General features: G+C 37.4%; 1 protein-coding gene and 1 pseudogene across 1 annotated transcript in view; both read right to left on the bottom strand.

The window, feature by feature from the left end:
- The window catches only part of Adam10 (ADAM metallopeptidase domain 10), a 111,040-nt gene that overhangs the window by 58,196 nt on the left and 30,618 nt on the right, over positions 1-22,226 (bottom strand). The window contains exons 3-4 of the mRNA XM_029481350.1: positions 12,163-12,281; positions 7,943-8,101 (exon numbers count right to left, since the gene is read on the bottom strand). Coding sequence (XP_029337210.1) covers positions 7,943-8,101; positions 12,163-12,281 — 278 coding nt within the window. The remainder of the gene's footprint in view (positions 1-7,942; positions 8,102-12,162; positions 12,282-22,226) is intronic.
- LOC115031912 lies at positions 19,514-20,431 on the bottom strand (annotated as a pseudogene).

Below are 22,226 nucleotides of genomic sequence, written 5' to 3'. Positions count from 1 at the left end.
GTCCTTTCAGCAAAATCTTGCTAGTGTATGCAATGGTGTCAGCGTTTGGAAGCTGATTATGGGATGGATCCCTGGATATGGCAGTCTCTAGATGGTCCCCAAAACCCTTTTAAATACAACTCTTTACCCACACCTCTGATAAGCAGGACTTTCTCAGTCCAAATTCATGACCTGTAGCCTTAAGCTGCCAACACAGCCTAGAAACCTCCACTATACCCCAAAGTCCATTTGCAGTTTCTCTTACACAAAGCTACACCAAGGAGACCTCATGTACAGTAGCATAGGCCATAAAACTAATCCTACAAACTTATCAAACTCCACAAAGTGACCTTAATAAACAATGAAAAAACTATAACCACTATAATGTTTAAAGACTTTTGTCAAAAGACTAAAACTTTCTAATGTTATCAATGCATATGGGAATGTAGAACAATAAAAGTATTATTTACTTAATATGCTGTAATTGAAAAAACTAAAATTAGTGTTTAAACAAGTAGTGTTTTTTCTCTTTGTAAATTACATTTTATATAAGTTAAAGACATAAATTATTTTGAAAACTTGTTAGGGTAAGAAAAAAATTCCAAGGCAACAAAACATTATTATATGTTTCAAATTCTGTCAGCACAAAATTCTCATGACAGAAAAAGGACAGAGGCCAAGTATAAAATTTTGTCTGTATACTTCCAAAATTTCTAAGAGACTATTTTCCCTGGCCACCACATTAACCACAAAAAAAAAAAAAAAAGAACAATGACATTTTCTCTGTAAAATTATTGACAATATAATCCCCATTTCTAGAAAAAGCCTTTGTTCAACTAATGAATAAGCCCTCATTGAGATGCAAAATCATAGGATGCACTGCGGTTCCCTGAAAAGGCCAAACAGAGATTCTTTCAAAAGAATGAGCAGTGAGTGGAGAACATTAGCCAGTTTCAAACAAAGATCCGCTTAGAGCTCCTGCCTTTCCTCCAGTTCCTGTGCATGCAAACCTCTTGCTTTTGTTTTGCTGTAGGAAACACAAATATAAATAACACTTACATTATGGTACCACCTCACACAGGAAGTAAGTAGCTGACTCTCAATTATCCACTCTACTAAAGCAGGATATTTATTCTCTGAATTATCTGCCCAGCACCAACAGTCACAAAACACCCACTTTCAACAGCTTCACCACCTTGAGAACAGCACCTCTGTGCAGTTAAGATCTAGGGTCTTCACCAGGGCTCTCTAATAGACAAAAGAAGTTCTAAAATCTAATAATGTGCTATTAAACAACAAATTCAATTAAATATTTCAATCCTTAATCTAAGCAGAAATTTAAATAGAACAACTCCGCAAGCAGATAATATAAGAAAACTGTTGTCATATCACCAACTTGTTCCTTAACTAAGAAAATTTCTATTTATTCCAAAGTTGCCCAAATAACAATAACCAACAGGAGAAAGAACAAAGAGTGTAGAGGTAGAGAAGGACTCCAAATGCTTCTCTGCAATTCCGGTGTGAGAGGGCCCCTTTCCCCTATGATCTATCCCCAGCCCCAGTCCCAGTTTTGTAAGGTTGGGAAGGATGGAAAGCAGCAGACACAGCATTCATCTTCCAGGAAACAGGTGGGAGAGCTGACTCAAGCAAGTCTATCCTCACCCTGGCCTTTAGGAACAAAGGATTAGTGCTGGCAGGAAGGAGATCATGGGAGTCAGAGCAACAGGAAAATTTGCTGTATTATGATCAATTATAAACGGAATCACTAGACTTTGAAGTCCAAAGGATGAATTTTTGCAGTATTTACCACTGTATACCAGGGCCTAAAGAGAGGATCAGCCATTCAAATGTCAATTAAGAAATAAAGTAATCATACAAACCTGTTAATGGAGTATTTGCTGAACACCTGGCCACCTATTGTGCCCAAAAGCAGTGGAGTAAACCTAGCAGGAATTAGGTCACTAGAAACAATCACTGAAGAAGATAACTGGACCCAGGCCCTCTCCTGTCACTTTCTCTGAATTCCCAGAGGACATAAAGTGAACAGTATTTACCAGGTTCCCCACCATGATATATACACTGTTGCCCCCAGAGGCACAAAGCAATAGGGCAAACAAACCATTGACTAAAACCCCAGAACATAAGACAAATTAAATCCTTTCTCTAAAAGCTTTTTTTTTTTTTCTTTTTCGGAGACAGAGTTTCTCTGTGTAGCCCTGGCTATCCTGGCACTCACTTTGTAGACCAGGCTGGCCTCGAACTCAGAAATCCGCCTGCCTCTGCCTCCCGAGTGCTGGGATTAAAGGCATGCGCCACCACCGCCCAGCTCTAAAAGCTTTTTAAGGAAAAAAAAATCACAAGTTGAAGTACAAAACTAACACAAGTGTGAACTGAAAAGCTTAGAACTGAAATACACAAGAATACTTTTAACACATTGATTTATAAGTCTATCTTGGGATGGTACATCTGTCCACAGTGCCTCCAAGACAAAGCCAATGTTAGTTCTTGGACTTTTTGTTTTTGTTTTTGTTTTTAAATTTTCTTTTCTCAAATTTCTTAAGCTGTATGACAGGCAAATTTTAGATAGATAGATAGATAGACAGACAGACAGACAGACAGACAGACAGACAGACAGGGTCACAACCAGGTAACAGCTTCTGTAATCACAGATTCTTTTTAGCAAAGACCTTTTGTCTTAAGGTTCAAATCCAATGTCACAATCCCCAGGAAGCCTTTCTATAGCCAACTAAGGATTTATGAGATTGTTCCACCCTCTTTGCTTTAGTTACAGCTTTTATTTAGCACATTCTTGTACCAAGTCAAATTTGCTATCACGGTGCTTTTTTTTTTTAATTTAATCTTTCCTGAACATTTGTAAACCAATATAATTGAATTTAATATCCAACCAGCAGCTGTTTTCTATGGCTCTTTCTCAAAGGCATCTATCATGCAAAGACAAATATTTAAAAACAACAACAAAAACATAGTTTCAATAGCCTCCCGCTGGCTTTCATTCCATCAACAACTAGGAATTATCTAACATTTCTAAACTGCTTCTCCAAAAAGTATGTTTTAAATCTCTGTTTTTACAGATTACTACAAAAGACAAATTGAAAATTAAGGGCTGAATTGGAAATATGGTTCTGTAGAACTTGTCCAGAACATATACAAAACTTGCTCTTTAAAAGTTAAAAAGAAAGAAATTTAAAAAGTGGCAGATGCTTTGACTAATATGTGTTAATATTATCCTGAGTTATATTAACTTATGTGCCAATACTCAAATGAAAATAATGATTTTAAAATGAACACAGATGTAAAATTTTAAGATTTTTTAAAAAATTCAGTCTTCTTAGTAACAGATTGAATATTCCCAAACATTTCACCACATTGTACATTTGAAAATACTCAACTATAATATCTAGATTGTGTGATAAATTAATCTCTGCTTTTGGTTGATGTTGCTTATTTAAGACAAGGTCTCATACTATAGCCTGGGCTGTCTTGGAACTCATTATGTAGTCCAGTCTGGCCTCAAGTTCATAATCCTCCTGCCTCAGGCTCCTGAGTACTATACTACACACATGAGCCACAATGCCCTGCTAATCTAATCTTTTTGTAAAATACTGTAAAACAGAATCATGAGCAGTTCTCAGAAGAGCAAAAACCGTCGATGTTACTTCTTAGAGTTGCTTTAGAACAGATCTTTGATGTTTGTGCTTCTGAACCATTGTGTTTTATTGTAGCTATATTTTACTTTATAAAGATAAATATATATACAGATACATGTGGTAACAAATTAGAAAAGGTCTTGATCTAAAATTTTCTCAACAAGTCCTACTTGTATAATTTCTGACTAAATAAGTCCTCTTTTTTTTACCTAATTTTTGCGTGTGCGTTGTAGTTTGTTTGTTGTGCTTATTGTTTTGGTTTTTGAGACATGGCTTGGTTCTGTTGTCTAGGCTGGTCAGAACTCCCTATGAAACACAAGCTGGATTTTATCTTGGAATCTTTATTACTCAAATAACCTATATGCTGTATTGCAGATGTTCCTCATATACCTGGTGTCTTCGTATTTAATTTTTAAGCATATTACATTTCCACTTAACTATCATTTTTAAAATAACTGCCATTTCTCATGGTTTTCTCCATTTTTTCACCTGTAAAATGGATGGAGAAATTTATATTTCCTAGAGGTGATTAGAGGAGAAGAGAACCCACAACGAAAAAGCACCTCTCTAACTGATATTTTAAAGATATTAAAAGTAATATACTCAAGCCTCCATAAATAACATTTCTACACCAATGGAATCTCTATCTTGAGATGATAAAACAAAGTTTTAAATACCTTCATTTTTAAGTTCATAAGATTATGTGCTTTCTCACTGAAGTACACACACACAAAAGAAGAAGTACATACAGCTATTACTAACACACCCTAAGAGCAGGAGCACCTACATTCCTAGAAGAGACAGGCAAATGTCTACACACAGGAAAATAAATAAGAACAATAACTCTAAAAGAATAAACCAAACATTCTAGATAGCTTTATACAATTAAAAGGTTTTTAAATTCAGAGTTTAAGGATTTTTATGAAAATATAACAGGAAAAAAAAAATGACTTAAACTTCTGCCTCAGAGTATACAGAAGGTTCCAAGGAGAAAATAGTCAGGCACTCCTAAAATCTACACATATCAAAATTACCATTAGAGGGCTGGAGAGACGGCTCAGCGGTTAAGAGCACTGACTGCTTTTCCAGAGGTCCTGAGTTCAATTCCCGGCAACCACATGGTAGCTCACAACCATCTGTAATGGGATCCGATGCCCTCTTCTGATGTATCTAAAACAGCTACAGTATACTCATATACACAAAATAAACAATCTTTAAAAAAAAATACTAGTTTACCAGACAGAGGTTTCTTCAAAATAAACTATGCTAGCTAGTAGAAAACTAAGTGGCATTTTTGCCTTGTCATCGTGTAATACTACGAAAGTGTTTTTTACTGCTGCAATGGAGAACTGAGCATATGCGATTTCTAAGCTGATAACTGTATGCAGTGAGCAGCATCACATCCAGGTGTGTGTCAAAAGCACCTGGAGAGGCTGCTCAGTATTTCTGCTGAAAACACATCACCTAATGTTCTCCAGAACAAAAGCATCATTTTCCACATGGATGTATACACTTATGCCAATAGGTACAAAATGAATATTCAGAAAGCATAGCTAAATTATCAGAATCTTTATATAAGTTCACTTATACATACCTACAGTATATACATAATCAAGTAATACTTCAGTTGTGAAAATAAATTATTGGCACTAAGCTAGTTATGTAAAAATAATAACATGCATTTAGGAGCATACCCTTTCTTTTCACTAGTTGAGGGGAAGAAAAAAGAAACCCAAGAATAGATTTTGGTCTAACACAGCAATAGATGCAAATGTGTAATTTTGGGAAGGCATGCAGATTTCAGAAAAGCCGCAGTAATCCTGGTAGTAAAGGGTAATGAGGATTATAGTGTTTTCCCCCATGGGTACATGGCACAGAAGACGATATCCACAAGCCACATTAGATTCTAAGTCTTCCTTTCCTCACCTATAAAACAGGAATAATGTTTCCCTATACCTCACAGAGCCTCTGAGGATAAAATAGTTAACATACATAAAGAATTTTATCTAGTGCCAAGCAACATTAAATCACAACTATCCTTCTAATTAATGCTGTTTCTTTTAGGATCACCAACATCCAGAGTTTAAATGGTCAATTAAAAGTAAATTTACTTGTCAATCCCCTATAATTGGAGTAGGTAAACTACAGTTTTCCAGACAAGTAAGTCTAACTCCCTGTTTTTGATTAGCATACTTGCTAAAATTGGTTTTTATACTAACTGTGTGCAGTACATATGTGGGGGAAAGGTACATGGGCACAGGTGCAGGTCAAAGCCAAAACTGGATATTGGGTGTCTTACTGATTACTCTCCATTTTATTTATGGTCAAAGTCTCTTGGTGAACCTGGGGCCATCAATTCTGGATAGTCTAGCTAGCTCTGCCTCCCAAACGCTGCTGTTGCACCTCTCAGGCTTTTATGGGGTAACAGGGCAGCCTTCACACTTATGCTGCACACTTTTATCCACTGAACCATCTCTCCTGCCCCAACAACTCAGCTTTTTGTATGAATAAAGTTTAAAGTACACTGAATGAAAATGTAACAAATCTATCCAGTTCACACTAACAAAAGGTGATAAACATTTTTATAAACTGTTGCTTCCCATATGCCCATCTTGACACTACCGCATTTCCACTTAACAGAGAAGTTATAAGCAAAATCATCTAAACATAACTATCTTTAAGTTTTAATGCTACTACTGGTGCCTAATAAGAAATACTGACCTAAGATATTTGGAAGTTATGAGATGTAACAAGGGGGAAGTGTAAATGTAAAAGAACAAAACAAACAAAACAAAACAGGGATAAACAGAAGAAAGAACACAGGAGAAAGAAGACATCTCAGAAGTCAAAAGCAGCACAAAGTCACATGGGAGCTGATGGCCAGATGTAGCAGCAGTCACAGTGCCGAAGGAGGAAAACCAGCCTGAGCGGTCACACTCCTCAACTTTCTTGTCCAGAAAGACCTGGTCCAAGTTTGAAGGCAGGCGATAGGGAACATATTTCAACATTTTATTAGAAATTCATCAAGATCTACTTCACAGATACTGTTACTTGAATATTAAATGGGCAAAACCCACAGAACCTGTATTTGTAGAAAAGCACGTTGTAATAGTGGAGATAAAACTACAAAAAAGACTAAATTTATAAGAAAATTTCAAGGAAAAGCACAAGCTCAATGAAGAAAAGTTCTGTCAGTAGAAAGAAAAGCAAAGAATCCACATTCCTACTTATGGGAGGAGGACTATAGCTTAGAGGCCAAAAGAAATTCCAGGTAGAGTGGGAAAGGTATCGAATAAGGATGACTGAAAGTGCAAGTGAGGCAGCATTAATAAATCCATGAGGCTGCAAATAACAACAGTCATAATCACATCCTTAATAAAGTTGGCTATTCTCCCATAGCAAGCAGTTCACCATCAGAAGCAACAGCAGTTGGGCAGATGGAAATACAGAAACAGTCAGAGCCAATGGAGCAAAAAGCAAAATAGTTCACATTTGCCAGTATATTACCAAGCACAGGAATGAAATATGGATAATAAATCCCTATCTGTAGATAAAAAATGAAAGCAAAAGGAAGCTGCCAAGTCAGGAAAACAGGCAAAACTAGAGAAACTAGCCTGCTTACGTTAAAAAGGAAGGAAAGTATTCAAGGTGCATAGAAATTACAGGAATGTATTTGTGTTATTTTAATGGCACAATCTCACAATTGAATAACCACGGAAACACAAACTGACAGAATTAAAATGTAAAGGTTAAATGAATTTTCTATCCTAAAACATAGAAAAAGAATTACCCCAACAAATCCATGGAAAGCCTGGAATCATACACCAGGCTGTGGTCACATCATTATTTCAAGATTCTAAAGAGAAGCACTCAGTGGATTTAGAAATTAGAAAAATCCTATATTACACAAATATTCATATAGAAATGGATATTTGAAGATAAGACATTGTGGTACCTTCAGCACAATGTCTGTTGAAGCCACAGACATCAGATGTTGTAACCAAGCAGACTGGCTGATACCAGAATTTAGAATGACAGTTCAAGTCGGTTTGGCTAACTCACAGTTCAAACAGAATTGGTTGTTTATATCAACAAAGTATGACTGGCCTGTGTTGACAACTGCTATACCACAGAGACCCATTATTTACTAAATGGAGACTTTGCTTATTACACTCTGGTTGTTTAACCTGAATAAGCTTAGGAAAGAAACAGCCCAGGCTACATTTGTCTCCACACAGTTATGAGGATTCCTATGCCTTTGCAAAGACTACCTAATATAAAACATGAATACTTACTAATATCATCTTCATGATAAATGACAGAGTGAAATGGCAGGATTCGATCTTTAATGTATCTCTCTGCTGGCTCAATATAAAACGTGCCACCACGAGTCTTGATGAAACCTTCAAATCTTCCATCAATGACAGACCCATGACTAAAGCTTCCTTCTTCACCTATTGATGAAAGCAACAAATTCTTGAAATTTGAATTTGCACATTCTCCTACTTTTAAAAAAAGCCATTCATATATGAATGCACACACACACATATTCACATATATACACACAGTTATTTTTACAACTATCCTAAGTATAAATGTGCTGGGAAATTAATTTTCACGTAAAATACATCAAGTTAATTGAGATATGAAATAGCAACCAGTATTTAGTTAAAACATATACAATTACTTATACAGCAATAAAAGTGGAACATCTGTCATACTGACAATCATATGCCTACTACCTAGCACAGTGACTGACATACACATAGCAGTTATTCAATAATCATCACATTAACTTAAATTTTTTAAAAAGCAAAGAGATCCTCTAATAAACTAGGTATTTCCAGAATAAATAAACTTAAAGTACCCTGGAAAACTTTTCCTAATTTACCACAAGTGAAAACCTTCCTTCTAACTTGACATTGTACATTTTTTGGCCTTCTTGCCACCAATAAATTTTATAAATACATGAAAGGGCCAAGTAGTTCAGAAGTAATTTTTAAAAAACTCACTCCTATAATCTAGTTTGAGATGCTGGACAAAGAAGCTAGATATAGCTTCTCAAGCTTTTAATAACAGAGTTCAGGAACCTGCGATTTCAAACTGAGAATGAACTGCACACTGAGAATTAAGCCAGCCTGGGAGGGAAGATTTTTAAACCTTTTAAAAAATGAGTCTTGCCGGGCGTGGTGGCGCATGCCTTTAATCCCAGCACTTGGGAGGCAAAGGCAGGAGGATTTCTGAGTTCGAGGCCAGCCTGGTCTACAGAGCGAGTTCCAGGACAGCCAGGACTATACAGAGAAACCCTGTCTCGAAAAACCAAAATAAATAAATAAATAAATAAATAAATAAATAAATAAAATAAAATAAAATAAAATAAAATAAAATAAAATAAAATAAATGAGTCTTTGAAAAACAGTACTGGACAGATTTGTAATACTACCACATTATTCTCTACTAAGAGAAGTAACATCAAAAGAGGAGTGCTTTTAGTTCTATTTCAATACAGTCATAAACCTAAGTCACCAGAACTAAGTGACACGGAGGCACGCAGCTTCACCTTGCTTCATTTCAGTTGCTCTGATGGTTCTGAACCCATGGTTTCTCGAGTGCTACTCAAGAATTCTACCTCTGAGCCGTGTTACAGCACCACCAGTCATTTAGTTTTGTTTGAAGAGAGTATCTTGGCTATATTGCTCAAATTGGCCTCAAACTCCCCCTACCTCAACCTTCCAAGCAGCCAAAACTATATGCACATGTCTTTAAAAGGGGCGGGACTCAAAAGTTAAATTAACAAAGGTGGCATGAGACTGGGATGGGAGTGCTTGAAATCAGCCTGGACACTATTAACAAGACTTTCTTCAACAACAAACATCTCTCACTAAAAACAAATTTTCGGGTCTCAATCCCAAACATTACAAAGAGAGGAGAAGAGAGAAAAGGGAGGGAGAGGGGAGGAGAAGAGACCATATAAAAGGAAAGAGAGGGAGGGTAGAGAAGAGAGAAGGGAAGAAAAAAAGGAGAGGAGAAAAGTGGAGACGCAGGGTAGGGAAGGAATGGAAGGAAAGGAGAAGGAAAGAAGAAAAGGGGGCAGTGGTGAATAGAGAGAGAAATGACAAGAAGAAAAGGGGAAGAAGAGGAGGAAAGAAGAAGACAAGGCTGAAATCACCTCATAGGATTTTCTGTAATTTGGGGAGAAGGAAGGGGCCAAATTGTCTGGTCCTGACGCATGCTAAGCACATACATCACCCATGTGAAATACCCCAACCCGGCCTCTCAAGATTTCTAAGTTACACATTAACACTGGTTGATTTTTAATGAATCACGAGCTGAAAATAAAATCTGTACTTTTCTTGAAACCGCCTTGTCGTGTAGACTTAGCTGGCCTTGAACTCATGCTCCTCCTGCCTATGCCTCCAGCTTAACAGAATTACAGGTGTGTGCCATCAAATCTAATCCCTGAGATATTTTAAATGACATCACCTTTCTTTACAAGCTCATTTATACTTTTATTTTTATGACCATCACCTACAAAAACGGCACAGTTTGCCCAGTAAGACAGGTGATGAAGAATGTAAGAGAGTACTAGAAACTGCCAGAAAAATACTTTCCTTGGTTACAATTAGAAGACTGCAAAGAACCACTAAAATTTAGTAACAGATTAGTGTACAGGTAAGTAAAAATATGCATCATTTATCTAATATAATAAAAAATTAAAAGTTTCTCTTTAAGCATTTAATTTTTCAAAATGTTATGACTTCAAGCAAAAAAAAAAAATCTCATTTACAGAAGGAAATTGTTGACCACTGTTGAGTTAATAGTTGAGGATTGTCTGAATTATGTTAGTTTCTTTATGACTTCCCTGTCTGTCCCACTTTGCTGTCTAGTGACCTTCCTGTTAGATTAAGTATGTGTCTGTTCATCCCAGCACATTTTAAACTCTTAAGAGATATCTGTTACAAGTGTAAAAAAACCAAACAACAACAACAAACCACATGGATTTTAGGGAGAAAGAACCTGGGAAAATTTTCTTAGGTGACTTTGTCATGTTGTTTTGAACTAAGATGATCTCTACTGTCAGTTTCCTTTTAACTTTTTCTATTTATATAAGTCAGAAATTCCCACTTATTTATTCCTTGGAAAATCAGAAATTATAAAAATCATTGAAAGTTTTTTTTGAAAACTCTGATTGAATGTGGAGGTACATGCCTGTAGTCTTATCAACTACAAGTATGAGACAGGTATGAGGTTTGCTAGTTCTAGGCCAGCGTAGACTACATAGCAAGATAATCTCAAAAGCAAACAAACAAACACACAAGAGGCTAAAACAACAGTAACTCTTAAACTTGGAAGGACCAAGCATCAAAGTGTTATAGATTTTTGTCATGGTACACATGTAAAGTACATCATGTAAAGTGGCTCCACAAATGACTTCATTTCAAAGACCATTGCCTAAGATGACCTGATCTATCTCCTCAGGTTTTGTTTTAAAACAGAAAAAAATTAACTGGATTAAGTTAATTAATTAATTAAAATTTTAAAACTCCACAAAATTCCCTACATGCCATGAGCAGGGAATACCAGGCTCAAAGTCAGGCAAGACAGGTGACTCTAAGTAGACTTCTCATCTCTTCCAGGCTCTGTGCCTCTGCTGCACACGGTGGTCCAGTCTAGGAAAGGCTGGGCAGAAAGAATGTACACCAACAGCCACTACCATCTTGTTTGGGGGGTTTTTTTTTGGTTTTTTTTTTTTTTTTTGCTTTTGTTTTAACAAAGTTGGAAATTCATTGACAAGGTTGGGTTTTTGTTTGTTTTGGGTATTGTTGTTTTTGTTTTTGAGCAACTAATGTTGGGGACATAAGTATTTAGGGAAAGGACAGTATAAACCAAAGTACAGATAGACAGCCACCTGGGATCAGATGCAATCTCTTCTCCCCTAACTCATAGATATATGACTCCTGTTCAGAATGCACACTGAGGTACAAATCAAAGTTGAACCAGGGACCACAGAGTCAGGGGAACACTGTCTCCATCCTTTATGGATCTCTAGGGGAAAGGTCCCAGGCCAACAGATTGGTAAGCTTGATTTTTAATCAATGAGAGGGGAGGCCCTTGGTCCTGTGAGGACTCGATGCCCCCGTGTAGGGGAATGCCAGGACAGGGAAGCCGGAGTGGGTGGGTTAATGAACAGGGAGAGGGGGTATGTGATAGGGGGTTTGGGGAGGGGAAATGAGGAAAGGGGATAATATTTGAAATGTAAATACAAAAATATCTAATTAAAAAAAAAAGAAAAAAAAGGATCTTAGAATCTTCTAGAATTCTTGACACTCTGAACCATCAAATGACAAGAAATTCTTCCTCTGCCACTTTCTTTCCTCTCTTCAGTATTTACAAAACCTTTTCTGAACTATCTGCCTATATTTATCATTATACTCCCATGTGTAGAAAAAAAATCTTGAAAAACCAAAAAAAAAAAAAAAAATCAAATAATATGTCAGATAAAAGTCCAACTTACCATAAATATGTCCAGTGTAAATATGAGAGGTATCATAATCAAGTACTTTATTTGATGTTTCTACTTTAAATTCATCACTAAAAAGGGAAGTGTCCCTCTTCATTCGTAGGTTGAACTGTCTGCAAAATGGGATGAGAAAAGAAATTTAAAGGATCCAAATCCTAAATGACTTCTTTTACTATTAAAAAAAAAAAGTACACAAGACAAGGGCTGTGTAACACAATTCATCTATTTGGAAAATATAGTGAGTTCCAGACCAGGTGGAACTATAAAATGAAACCATGTCTCAAAGCGAAACTGAAGTAAATTATAATTCTGCCCATCTTGTGGAATTGTTTTAAGGATTAGATCATAACATAAAGTCAATACAATACTTAGCCTGCAGGAAATGTGGATAAATGGCAACAACTTAACTGTCATCACTAAACTCTTAAAAGTATATCATAGTTCCATAATTGTTACAGAAGTCTGCACACAATACAATTTCTACTCCATGATCTTTATGACAAATATAACAAAGATGTGTTGTAATAGTTTATCTTCTCAAGCATGTTTTGAATAGTAGAACAGGAGGAAGAAACCTTGTTTAAAACACATTACAAATTTGCACCAGTTACTATACTCATTTGTGACATAAATAAGTCTGTACAACATCTGCTTAGGAAAACTGATCAAAAAAGTCAGTGGCAGTGGCTTCTAGTACAGGAATTCTAGAATTCTTAGGCATGCTTCCATATAATGAAATGACCTCCAGTACAACAGACTTTAATAAATGGCCTCTGTCCCCATTTCCTATGACAAATTCCTTAAAACTCGGGGATCTTCTGGATGATAGGAGTGTCCTCATCCCAATTCAAGCGTCTATTTCTAATCACACCCAAATCTATAAACAGGTGACTGAACATGGGGCCCCCACATGTCCTCAGGTTCATCAGGGGCTGTGTAACATGTTTATAGATCTCTGGGGCTAGAATTCCAGCCCTCAGTCACTTGGACATTTCTGATGATCAGCCCAACCTGAGGCTGTCTGAGGGTCGGCCCATGTTCAGTCACTTCATTATCACAGTCATTGAAATTGGTGAGTGTCCACCAGTGGTTAACGCATGGAAGTACAAAGGTGATACATCAAGAAAGGGCATGGAAGTTCTGTGCTCTTATCTGTCCTTTGTGTCACTTTCATTTTGCTGTTCCTAAGTTTCGTCCTTTACAACAAACTAATATTAGTTAAGTAAACTGTAGGGCTTGTGGTATAGCTAAGAGGTAAAGTACCTGATTATTATGCTTAAGAGGTATGAATTTATTCCCTGCATCAATGAAAATAAAGACTTTATATTGATGTGAGGGAAAAGAAACACTTATTCAACTGTTGGTGCAAACACAAACCAGTATAGACACTATGGATATCAATGTGGTGGTTCCTCGGGAAGCTGGGAGTCAATCTACCGCAAAATCCAGCTATACCACTCTTGAGCATATACCCAAAGGACTTTATATCCCACTACAGAGATAATTGTTTATCCATGTTCATTGCTGCTCTGTCCATAATAGCCAGAAAGCAGTAGTCCAGATATCCATCAACTGATAAATAAATAATGAAAATGTAGTACATTACATAATGAAATATTCTGTCATTAAGAAAATTTTAATTGTGAAATCTGTGGGTAAAATGGATAGAGCTAGAAAAAAAAATCATCCTGAGTGAGGTAATCCAGACCCCAAAATACAAATGTATATTTTCTCTTACATGTACATGTTAGGTATTAAGCTCTCAATATATGTGCTACAATTTGAACACCACAGTCGTTAGGTACCCAGTAGTAAGGGACTAATGAAGAGAGAAGATCTCAATAAAGAAGAAATAGCATTTTGTGTTATAAAAGAGACAAAAGGCTTAAGACGATTAAATAGGGAAGGAGATGGGAGAGAAAGGTAAAGAAAGGAATATGGTGAAGTACAACTAACACTAAACCACTGAAAAACCATATGGAATCCTACTACTATAAAAGCTTTCTAAAATAGATACAAATAAGAGTCACTAAATAATAAGATACAATACCCCAACTAGGGGTTGGGGATTTAGCTCTGTGGTAGAGCGCTTGCCTAGCAAGCCCAAGGCCCTGGGTTCGTTCCTCAGCTCTGGGAAAAAAAAAAAGACAATGCCCCAACTAGACCATCTTATGCTACCAGTAAAACCCCCAAGGCTAGAAATAGGTTGCATCTTGTTGAGTCATTGGCCAAAGGGCCCTTACAGAAACCTCCAAACATCAAAGGCTATTGCCAAGGCTACTGGTTACTCTTCACAATTTGATATAAAGGCCTTATTGCTAAAGACAACACTTACTGTTAAACTACGAGAACTCCAATGACTAGCATTCATGGTACTGGAATGTACTCTGCAGGCTATACACAGAGAAAAGCAATCATCAGTATCACCCAGTTACAAACCCTGTGACCTACAATGGTGACCTACCCACAAGATTAAAGTGGTACAATACTGGCACATATATTATTGGAGTAACCAACCACTTTCTGGTCGGATTTAAAGCCCATTCAATGAGATATAACCCATACCTGGCACTGCTAACTTGGTCAAGAGCCTGAGACTAGATAGGTCACCGGTACAGGGGAATAAATAATAAAAACTACATACTATTATTTTACTAAAGGTATGGCAGTAAAACAACTCTTTTTTGTTTTGTTTTGGTTTTTTCCCACATTTTTTATTAGATATTTTCTTCATTTACATTTCAAATGCTATCCCAAAAGTTCCCTATACCCTCCCCGCCCTGCTCCCCTACCCACTCACTCCCACTTCTTGGCCCTGGCGTTCCCCTGCATATAAAGTTTGCAAGACCAATGATGGCCAACTAGGCCATCTTCTGATACATATGCAGCTAGAGACACGAGCTCTGGGGGTACTGATTAGTTCATATTGTTGTTCCACCTATAGGGTTGCAGACCCCTTCAGCTCTTGGGTACTTTCTCTAGCTCCTATATTGGCCCTTGTGTCCCATCCTATAGATGACTGTGAGCATCCACTTCTGTATTTGCCAGGCACTGACAAAGCCTCACAGGAGACAGCTATATCAGGGTCCCTTCAGCAAAATCTTCCTGGCATATTGCAATAGTGTCTACATTTGGTGGCTGATTATGGGATGGACCCCCAGGTGGGGCAGTCTCTGGCTGGTCCATCCTTTCATCTTAGCTCCAAACTTTGTCTATGCAACTCCTTCCGTGGATATTTTATTCCGTATTCTAGGGAGGAATGAAGTATCCATGTGTTGGTCCTCCTTCTTGATTTTCTTGTGTTTTGGAACAACTCTTAATGACATACTGCTATACCCATAGATCAGAGCCTTCATCAGAGAGACATCTTCTTGCAGTAGATGGAATTTAACAGAGACCCACAAATGGACAATGTGCAGAGAAACTCTGGAGCACTCAGTCCTAAATAGGATGTTTTCATCAAGTCCATCACCTTAAGGCTCAGAGATATATGCAGAATAAGAAGCAAAAAGATTCTAAGAGCCAGAAGTGATGGAAGAATCCAAAGAAATCATGTCTTCCAGCCACAACAAGACTGATACACATAATGAACTCACAGTAACTGTAGTAGCAGGCACAAAACCTGTACAAGTTCAAGCCAGATAAGAGCCCAGTACTGAGAGGGGGAGGTAGACACAGTGTCTTACCCCTGACCAAGAAACTATCTGCAACTGATACCCATGGACAAAGGGAAAATCTGCCTCCTCCAATGGAGTCTCTTTGCGTATATTAACCACACTTCCGAGCAAGCCACAAACCCAGGAGTAGTTAATTAACACAGAATGAACTCAATGGTATTTTTGTCAACTTCTGTTTTATTTTGCATTATTTACTCCATTTTTTTTTTGTCTTATTAGACTTTTACTTGTTTAGATTTTGTCCTGTGGTTTCTGGAAGGTTTATGTTTCCTGTTTCTTCTTGCTTTTGTGTCTTGTTTTGTTTTTTGAAAGAAAGGGGAAAAGTGAAGTTGGGTGTGTAGAGATATGGGGAAGATCTGGAAAGAACTCAGTGAAGAGTAAAAAGATCAGAATATATTGTATAAAATTTTTTCAATAAAAAGTATAAGGAAATGATTTTCCTGACTTCCATAACCCATTCTTGAACTTATAACTTTAGAACAAGTTATAAGCATTCATTTGTAAGGGTTTTCCCTGCTCCCTACCAGATTCCTGGCCTGAAACACATGACCACACTCCTAGTGGTCATGTAGATCAGAACAGACTTCTTCATGCTAATACTGTATTTAGATGGGCCCTCAGGGTTTAGCCAATAAGCTTCCCTACCAGAACATTCCTTTCTACAAAAGGTATTTAATCTCTAGTCCACCCTGAGGAAGTGGTATACAACCCATTTTCCATGATGAACAGTCAATAAACAGTATGGATAGGCTTGAACTGTCTCTCTCATCAAGAACGGCTGTAGGGAGCATGGAGGAAGCCTTAGTTACAGAGCCTCGCTGTCTAAGTCTCCCATAGAAGGCCCCTATTCCTCCAATATAAAAGTAAATAGCATAATAAGTACAGTTAAATATTTTTCTATTTTTATTTTATTATTTTATGTAAATGAGTGGGTATCAGCCTGCAGGTATACCTGTGTACCATGTGTGTGCCTGACACCTGCAGAAGTCCAAAGAGGGCACTAGATCCTCTAGAATTGAAATTACAGATGTTTGTAAGCTACCACATTGGTGCTGGGACTCAAACATGGGTCCTTTGGAAGAGAAAAGTGCTTTTACCCTCTGTGCCAACTTTCCAGTCCATATCATATTGTTTAAATAGTAAAAATTATGAATAAACATATACATATGTACACATATTTCTGCAAAGAACATTTTTGTGTGAAAGACATAGTGTTCAAGTGTATGCCAAATGACTTTAAAGATAAAAAAGAAATTAAAAGCAAGGGTCAATCTGGAATGGAAAATGAGTGGCTGGGGACAGGAAATGAAAGGAAATTGTCCCTTTTACTCTTCTGCACCATCTAGATTTGAAATATATGAACTTACTCCTTACTTAAAAAACAAAATGTAAATTGACATCTTAATTTCTAGGAGTATAGTTCAGTGATAAAGCACTACGTAGTATATACGTCAAGGCCCTCTATTTTAGCCCAGTGCAACAAAAAGGTACAAAACAAAACAAAGACAACCTTAAGATACAACACAATGACCCCCAACCATAAAGTATTTTTTCCTACATCACAACTGTAATTTTGCTGTTATGAATCATAATGTAAATATCTGACATGTAGGATATCTGATATGTGCCCCCCCAAAGGGGTCCCAACCCACAGGTTGAGAACCACTGAATTAGGGGGAGCATAATAGCATTATTAGGAGAAAAAAAACTACGAGGAAAAGGACAAGAAGGAAATGGCAATATAAAAAAATGATCATGTGGTCTGAATGAGAACTGAGTAGAGAATCTTTAAGTTATGGGGCCTCATCTCTGAGAGACAGGCCTGGTTCTGGCTACCTCTCTGCTTCCTGATCTGTACAAGTGTAATCAAGCAGCCTGGTGCTCCTGCCATCACTTGTCGTGAGCTACTCCTGCTGCTGTGTCTTCTGTGTCATGATGTCACGATGTGCCCTCAAGCCATGAGCCTGGAGAAATCCTTCCTCCCTTAAACTGTCTCTTACCGGGTATTTAGTCAGAGAAACCAGAAAAGTGCCTTAATAAAAATACTATTTCAGCCGGGCGTGGTGGCGCACGCCTTTGATCCCAGCACTCAGGAGGCAGAGGCAGGCGGATTTCTGAGTTCGAGGCCAGCCTGGTCTACAAAGTGAGTTCCAGGACAGCCAGAGCTACACAGAGAAACCCTGTCTCGAAAAACAAAACAACAACAACAAAAAAAAATATATATATATACTATTTCATGGTCAACTTAGCTTATTCAGGAGTCAGGTGGGTTTACATTTAAAAATCAATGTAGAGCTGGAGAGATGGCTCAGTGGCTAAGAGCACTGGCTGCTCTTCCAGAGGTCCTGAGTTCAATTCCCAGCAACTATATGGTGGCTCACAACCATCTGTAATGGAATCTGAAGCCCTCTTCTGGTGTGTCTTAAGACAGTGACAGTGTACTCATACATAAAGTAAATACATAAATCTTTTTTAAAATGTGTAAAAAAAAAAAACATCAATGTAACTGACTATATTCAAAGGAAAGAAAACCCACACAGCCATAACATTAGCTGTAGAAAAGGCAACTGAAATTTTCAGCACTCACTCAAAATAAAAACTGATAGAAAACAAGAGTCAGAGCTTCCTTAACCTATCAAAATATTGCTAATATATTTTAATATTAAGAACCAATCATTCTTCCCCTGAGGTAGATATAAAAAGGTATTTGCCCTTGCCAATTCTTCTCAACACTAAATGAAGGTACCAGATAGCACAATAACTCAATATGTAAACAAAGAAATAAGTATACCTTTATTTGTAGATGAAATAAAATCAACTACTGGACACTAATAAAGTCACAAAACGCAGGGCTAATATACCAAGACCAAAACAAACCCCACCAGCACGTTTTTATATCTAGAAGCAAACACATGAAAGAGGAAATTTAAGAAACAATCGCAATTAGTGTGTGTGTGTGTGTATCTGTCTGAGTTTTTTTAATGGGGGTTGTTTTGTTTTATCAGACAGGGTCTCACTATATAACCCTGGCTAGCCTTGAAATCAAGAGATCCACCTGCTGCTGCCTCCCAAGTACTAGGAAATTCAAGATGTATGCCACCATTTTCAGCTACAATAGTATTTTTTTAAATGTTATATACTCTTTATTTGATATTATACAAAAAACACAGAAAGTGCCTCTCAGTGGTAAAAGACAGCATACTTGACATAGGGAATTCTAATTAAATCAGCATTGTCCAGAATAGATAGTTGCCCTCCTGATATTTAACCATTGCCTGTAACAAGCCAGTGAACACAAACTGAAACACAAGTAAGTCTTCTTGTTTCTGAGATAGTGATAGAACTTTCCCAGTGTTTAAACATATTCATATGCCCAGTTTTATAAATCTAATTATAAAACTATTTAATAGGTTTGAGGTGACACCCCCATCTTTCTGGAAAGTAGAACATCACTAATTAAGTTCACTCTTATCTTGAGAAAGGCTGAGCAGTACATACCAAGTATGCAGCTGAGATTGTTATTTTTAAAAAGATAATATCGATTTTACTATAATCTAGTTTTACTTAAATTAGGACTGTATAAGAAAAACACTTAGCCATTCATGATCTGAATTTTGGTATATGCATTAAATTATAGTATAATTTAAAACCCAAGAGACATTTGTTTTGTAATAAATAAGGCAGTAGAATTACTTGTTAGTAGCCTTTTTAAGATAAGCTATTAGGTCTATCCTTTCTCTCTTCTTCTCAATCCCGGTGAAGATAAATTTTGTTCCAGGAATGTACTTTTTGAGATCCTCCAAATACTCCCTCAGGGTATCCTCTTTCCAGGTGGAAACTTTGTTCTTGCTGGCATCTGTATAAAAGAATCAGCAGCCTGACCTGTCTTCTGCCCGAACAGACCATGGAGATTTGGTCCAGTCTTGCCTCCCGTTTCAGATTGTGGCACACTTCTAAACTAAAATCTCCTTGCCTTTCTCAACATCAGCCATTTTTAATTCACTCCCAGGTCAACACCATAAATGGCACAACTCTAAGACAGGCAATTTGCTCTCTGTACAATAGCATTTTAAAGTGGTTAGGAATAAATTCAACAAAAGATGTGTCATGTCTCTACACTGAAATCTCTTTAGAAAAACAATTTCAAAGAAATTAAATAAGACTTAAATAAATAGAGGTATCAGATTCAGGATATGAAGACACCGTAGTGTTGTTGGGTTGGGTGTACGGTGTGGTAGAATGTGTGCTTAGCACACAGTGGGCTTAGGACATGAAGTCCTGAGTATCAAGACTTAGCACTCCTTCCAAAAAGCTATCAACTTTCCGAGTTATCTAAAGATATACCAGTCTCCATCAAAATAGCAAGTTTTGCTGTAAATGCTGACAAGTCAGCTCTAACACGATGGACATGCAAAGGGCCTGGACCAGTAAAGCATCTCTGAAAAGAAAACAGATGGCCGTAACCTCCCCAAAAAGAACCACCAGCTGGGACCACGCATTCAGATACATAAACCTATGGAAGATAGTTCTCATTTAAACCACAAGGCATTCAAGAGACATGTCTGCCATCTCCAGGTGTTCATTTTCTCTGTCTTCTTATAAAGATGCTTGAGATAGTCACTCTATCTGTATTTTCTTTCCATTTCTACTGTAGGAGTGAATATGAGCATTACACATGATGCTCACGGGTAAAGGTTTTAACAAAAATATTCTTACATACTAATTTCAAAAAAATAAAAAGGTAAGTTGCCAATATAAGCATCAAATATTATGAGTTTGCTTTCACTAGTATACTTTTTATTACATTTCATATCATTTACTTGTGTGTGTGTGTGTGTAAGTACACACATGTAGAGGTTGGAAGACACTGAGATTCTGTTCTCTCCTTGAACCACGTGGGTCCCAGAGATTGAACTCAGGCCATCAGGCTTGTCAGCAAGTGTCTTTACTGAGCCATTCACGAGTGCAGTAACATTTTTTTTTTAAATAGAAAAGTTGGTCCCAGGGAGTGGGAAGGTCTGGTGTAATGGGGGTGGGGAACATCTTCTTGGAGACAGGAGCAAGCGGGAGGTATGGGATATGGAACAGTTGGGGGGAGTATCAGGAGGGGGATAAAGTCTGGACTTTAAAGAATAAATTTTTAAAAAAAAGAAAAGGTTTTTTTTTTTCAAATCTCCTTTTATAATAAGCTTACTATGCATCACAGTCACATATATAAAGAATAAGCAGAACAGTTTTGTAGAAGTACAAGATAGAATCACTCTGTGCACCCTGGGTATCATTCACAAAAGTTCTAAGGCTCTACAGACTGTAAACAAAGGCAAAAAAAAAAAAATAGCACAAATTAAGCAGAAAAACATACACTTAATAATCTCACAAGTCAGAGCACAGTAACATGAATATAGCACAAGTAAAACCAGAGTCTGAGTCTGACCAGTCATCTGTATTTAACCAGCCAATGGCCTTCTCACCATACCAAGTTATAGATCGCCTGCTTAGGATGTACAAGGAATCACAATTGGCAAAATGCAGGCTTTCTAGCAAAAATCAAAATCAAAGGACTGACTGAAAAAGCATAACCAATAGTGGGAAATTTGAAAATGTGTAAATAACGGGAGCCTAAAAGAAGCAGATCAAAGAAGTAAAACAGGCTGAATACTCTGTCTCAGGATGTCAACCAATATCAGTCTGGGCAAAATGGCCAGTGTTAGCAATTAGGCATTTCCACCCATGCTACATGTGCAGTACAAAAAAGGTCCCAGGCACCCCACATCTCTCTCTCCCATTCCCTCTTTGCCTCTGTTTCCTTTATTCTTTCTCTCTCTCATTCTGTGTCTTGTTCATTCTCTCTGTCCCTATCTCTGTTTCTCTCTCATGTTCCCACTCCTAAACAGCCTTTCGCACTCCCTCCTCCCCAACATTAAATCTGTTGCTTGGCATAATTTCTTAGTAGCACACAATGGCACCACCTGCCAAAGGTACCCCACCTTCACCATATTTATTCTATCAACAATAAAGGCCTTCAAGATAAAATCAAAGAGTTACTGACTGGTGAGAGTAAGCTCTATGTGAAATTGGAAGAAACAAACAAAAGACAGCTGGGAGTCAAATACATAGATAGAACCTCTTTACCAGGGTCAAGCAAAATATGTTTTTACTTCATTCCATAAGGAAGAAATTATCCAAATCAAAAGTCACTGGATTCCTGTAATCACCACAGAATTAATAGAGATCGTTCCTCCTAGACTGACTGGTCTATTAGGCATGCACAATCTGTTGAGTTTGATCCCCAGAATCCATTTTAAAAGAAAAGGCTGGGCCCAGCAATGGGAGACAGGAGAATCCCTTGGGCTCCTTGGTCAACAAGCTTAGCCTATTTGA

Source organism: Mus caroli, chromosome 9 (assembly GCF_900094665.2).
Source record: "Mus caroli chromosome 9, CAROLI_EIJ_v1.1, whole genome shotgun sequence".
In the NCBI taxonomy this organism is placed as follows: domain Eukaryota; kingdom Metazoa; phylum Chordata; class Mammalia; order Rodentia; family Muridae; genus Mus; species Mus caroli.
This window is presented reverse-complemented; position numbering and strand designations above follow the sequence as displayed.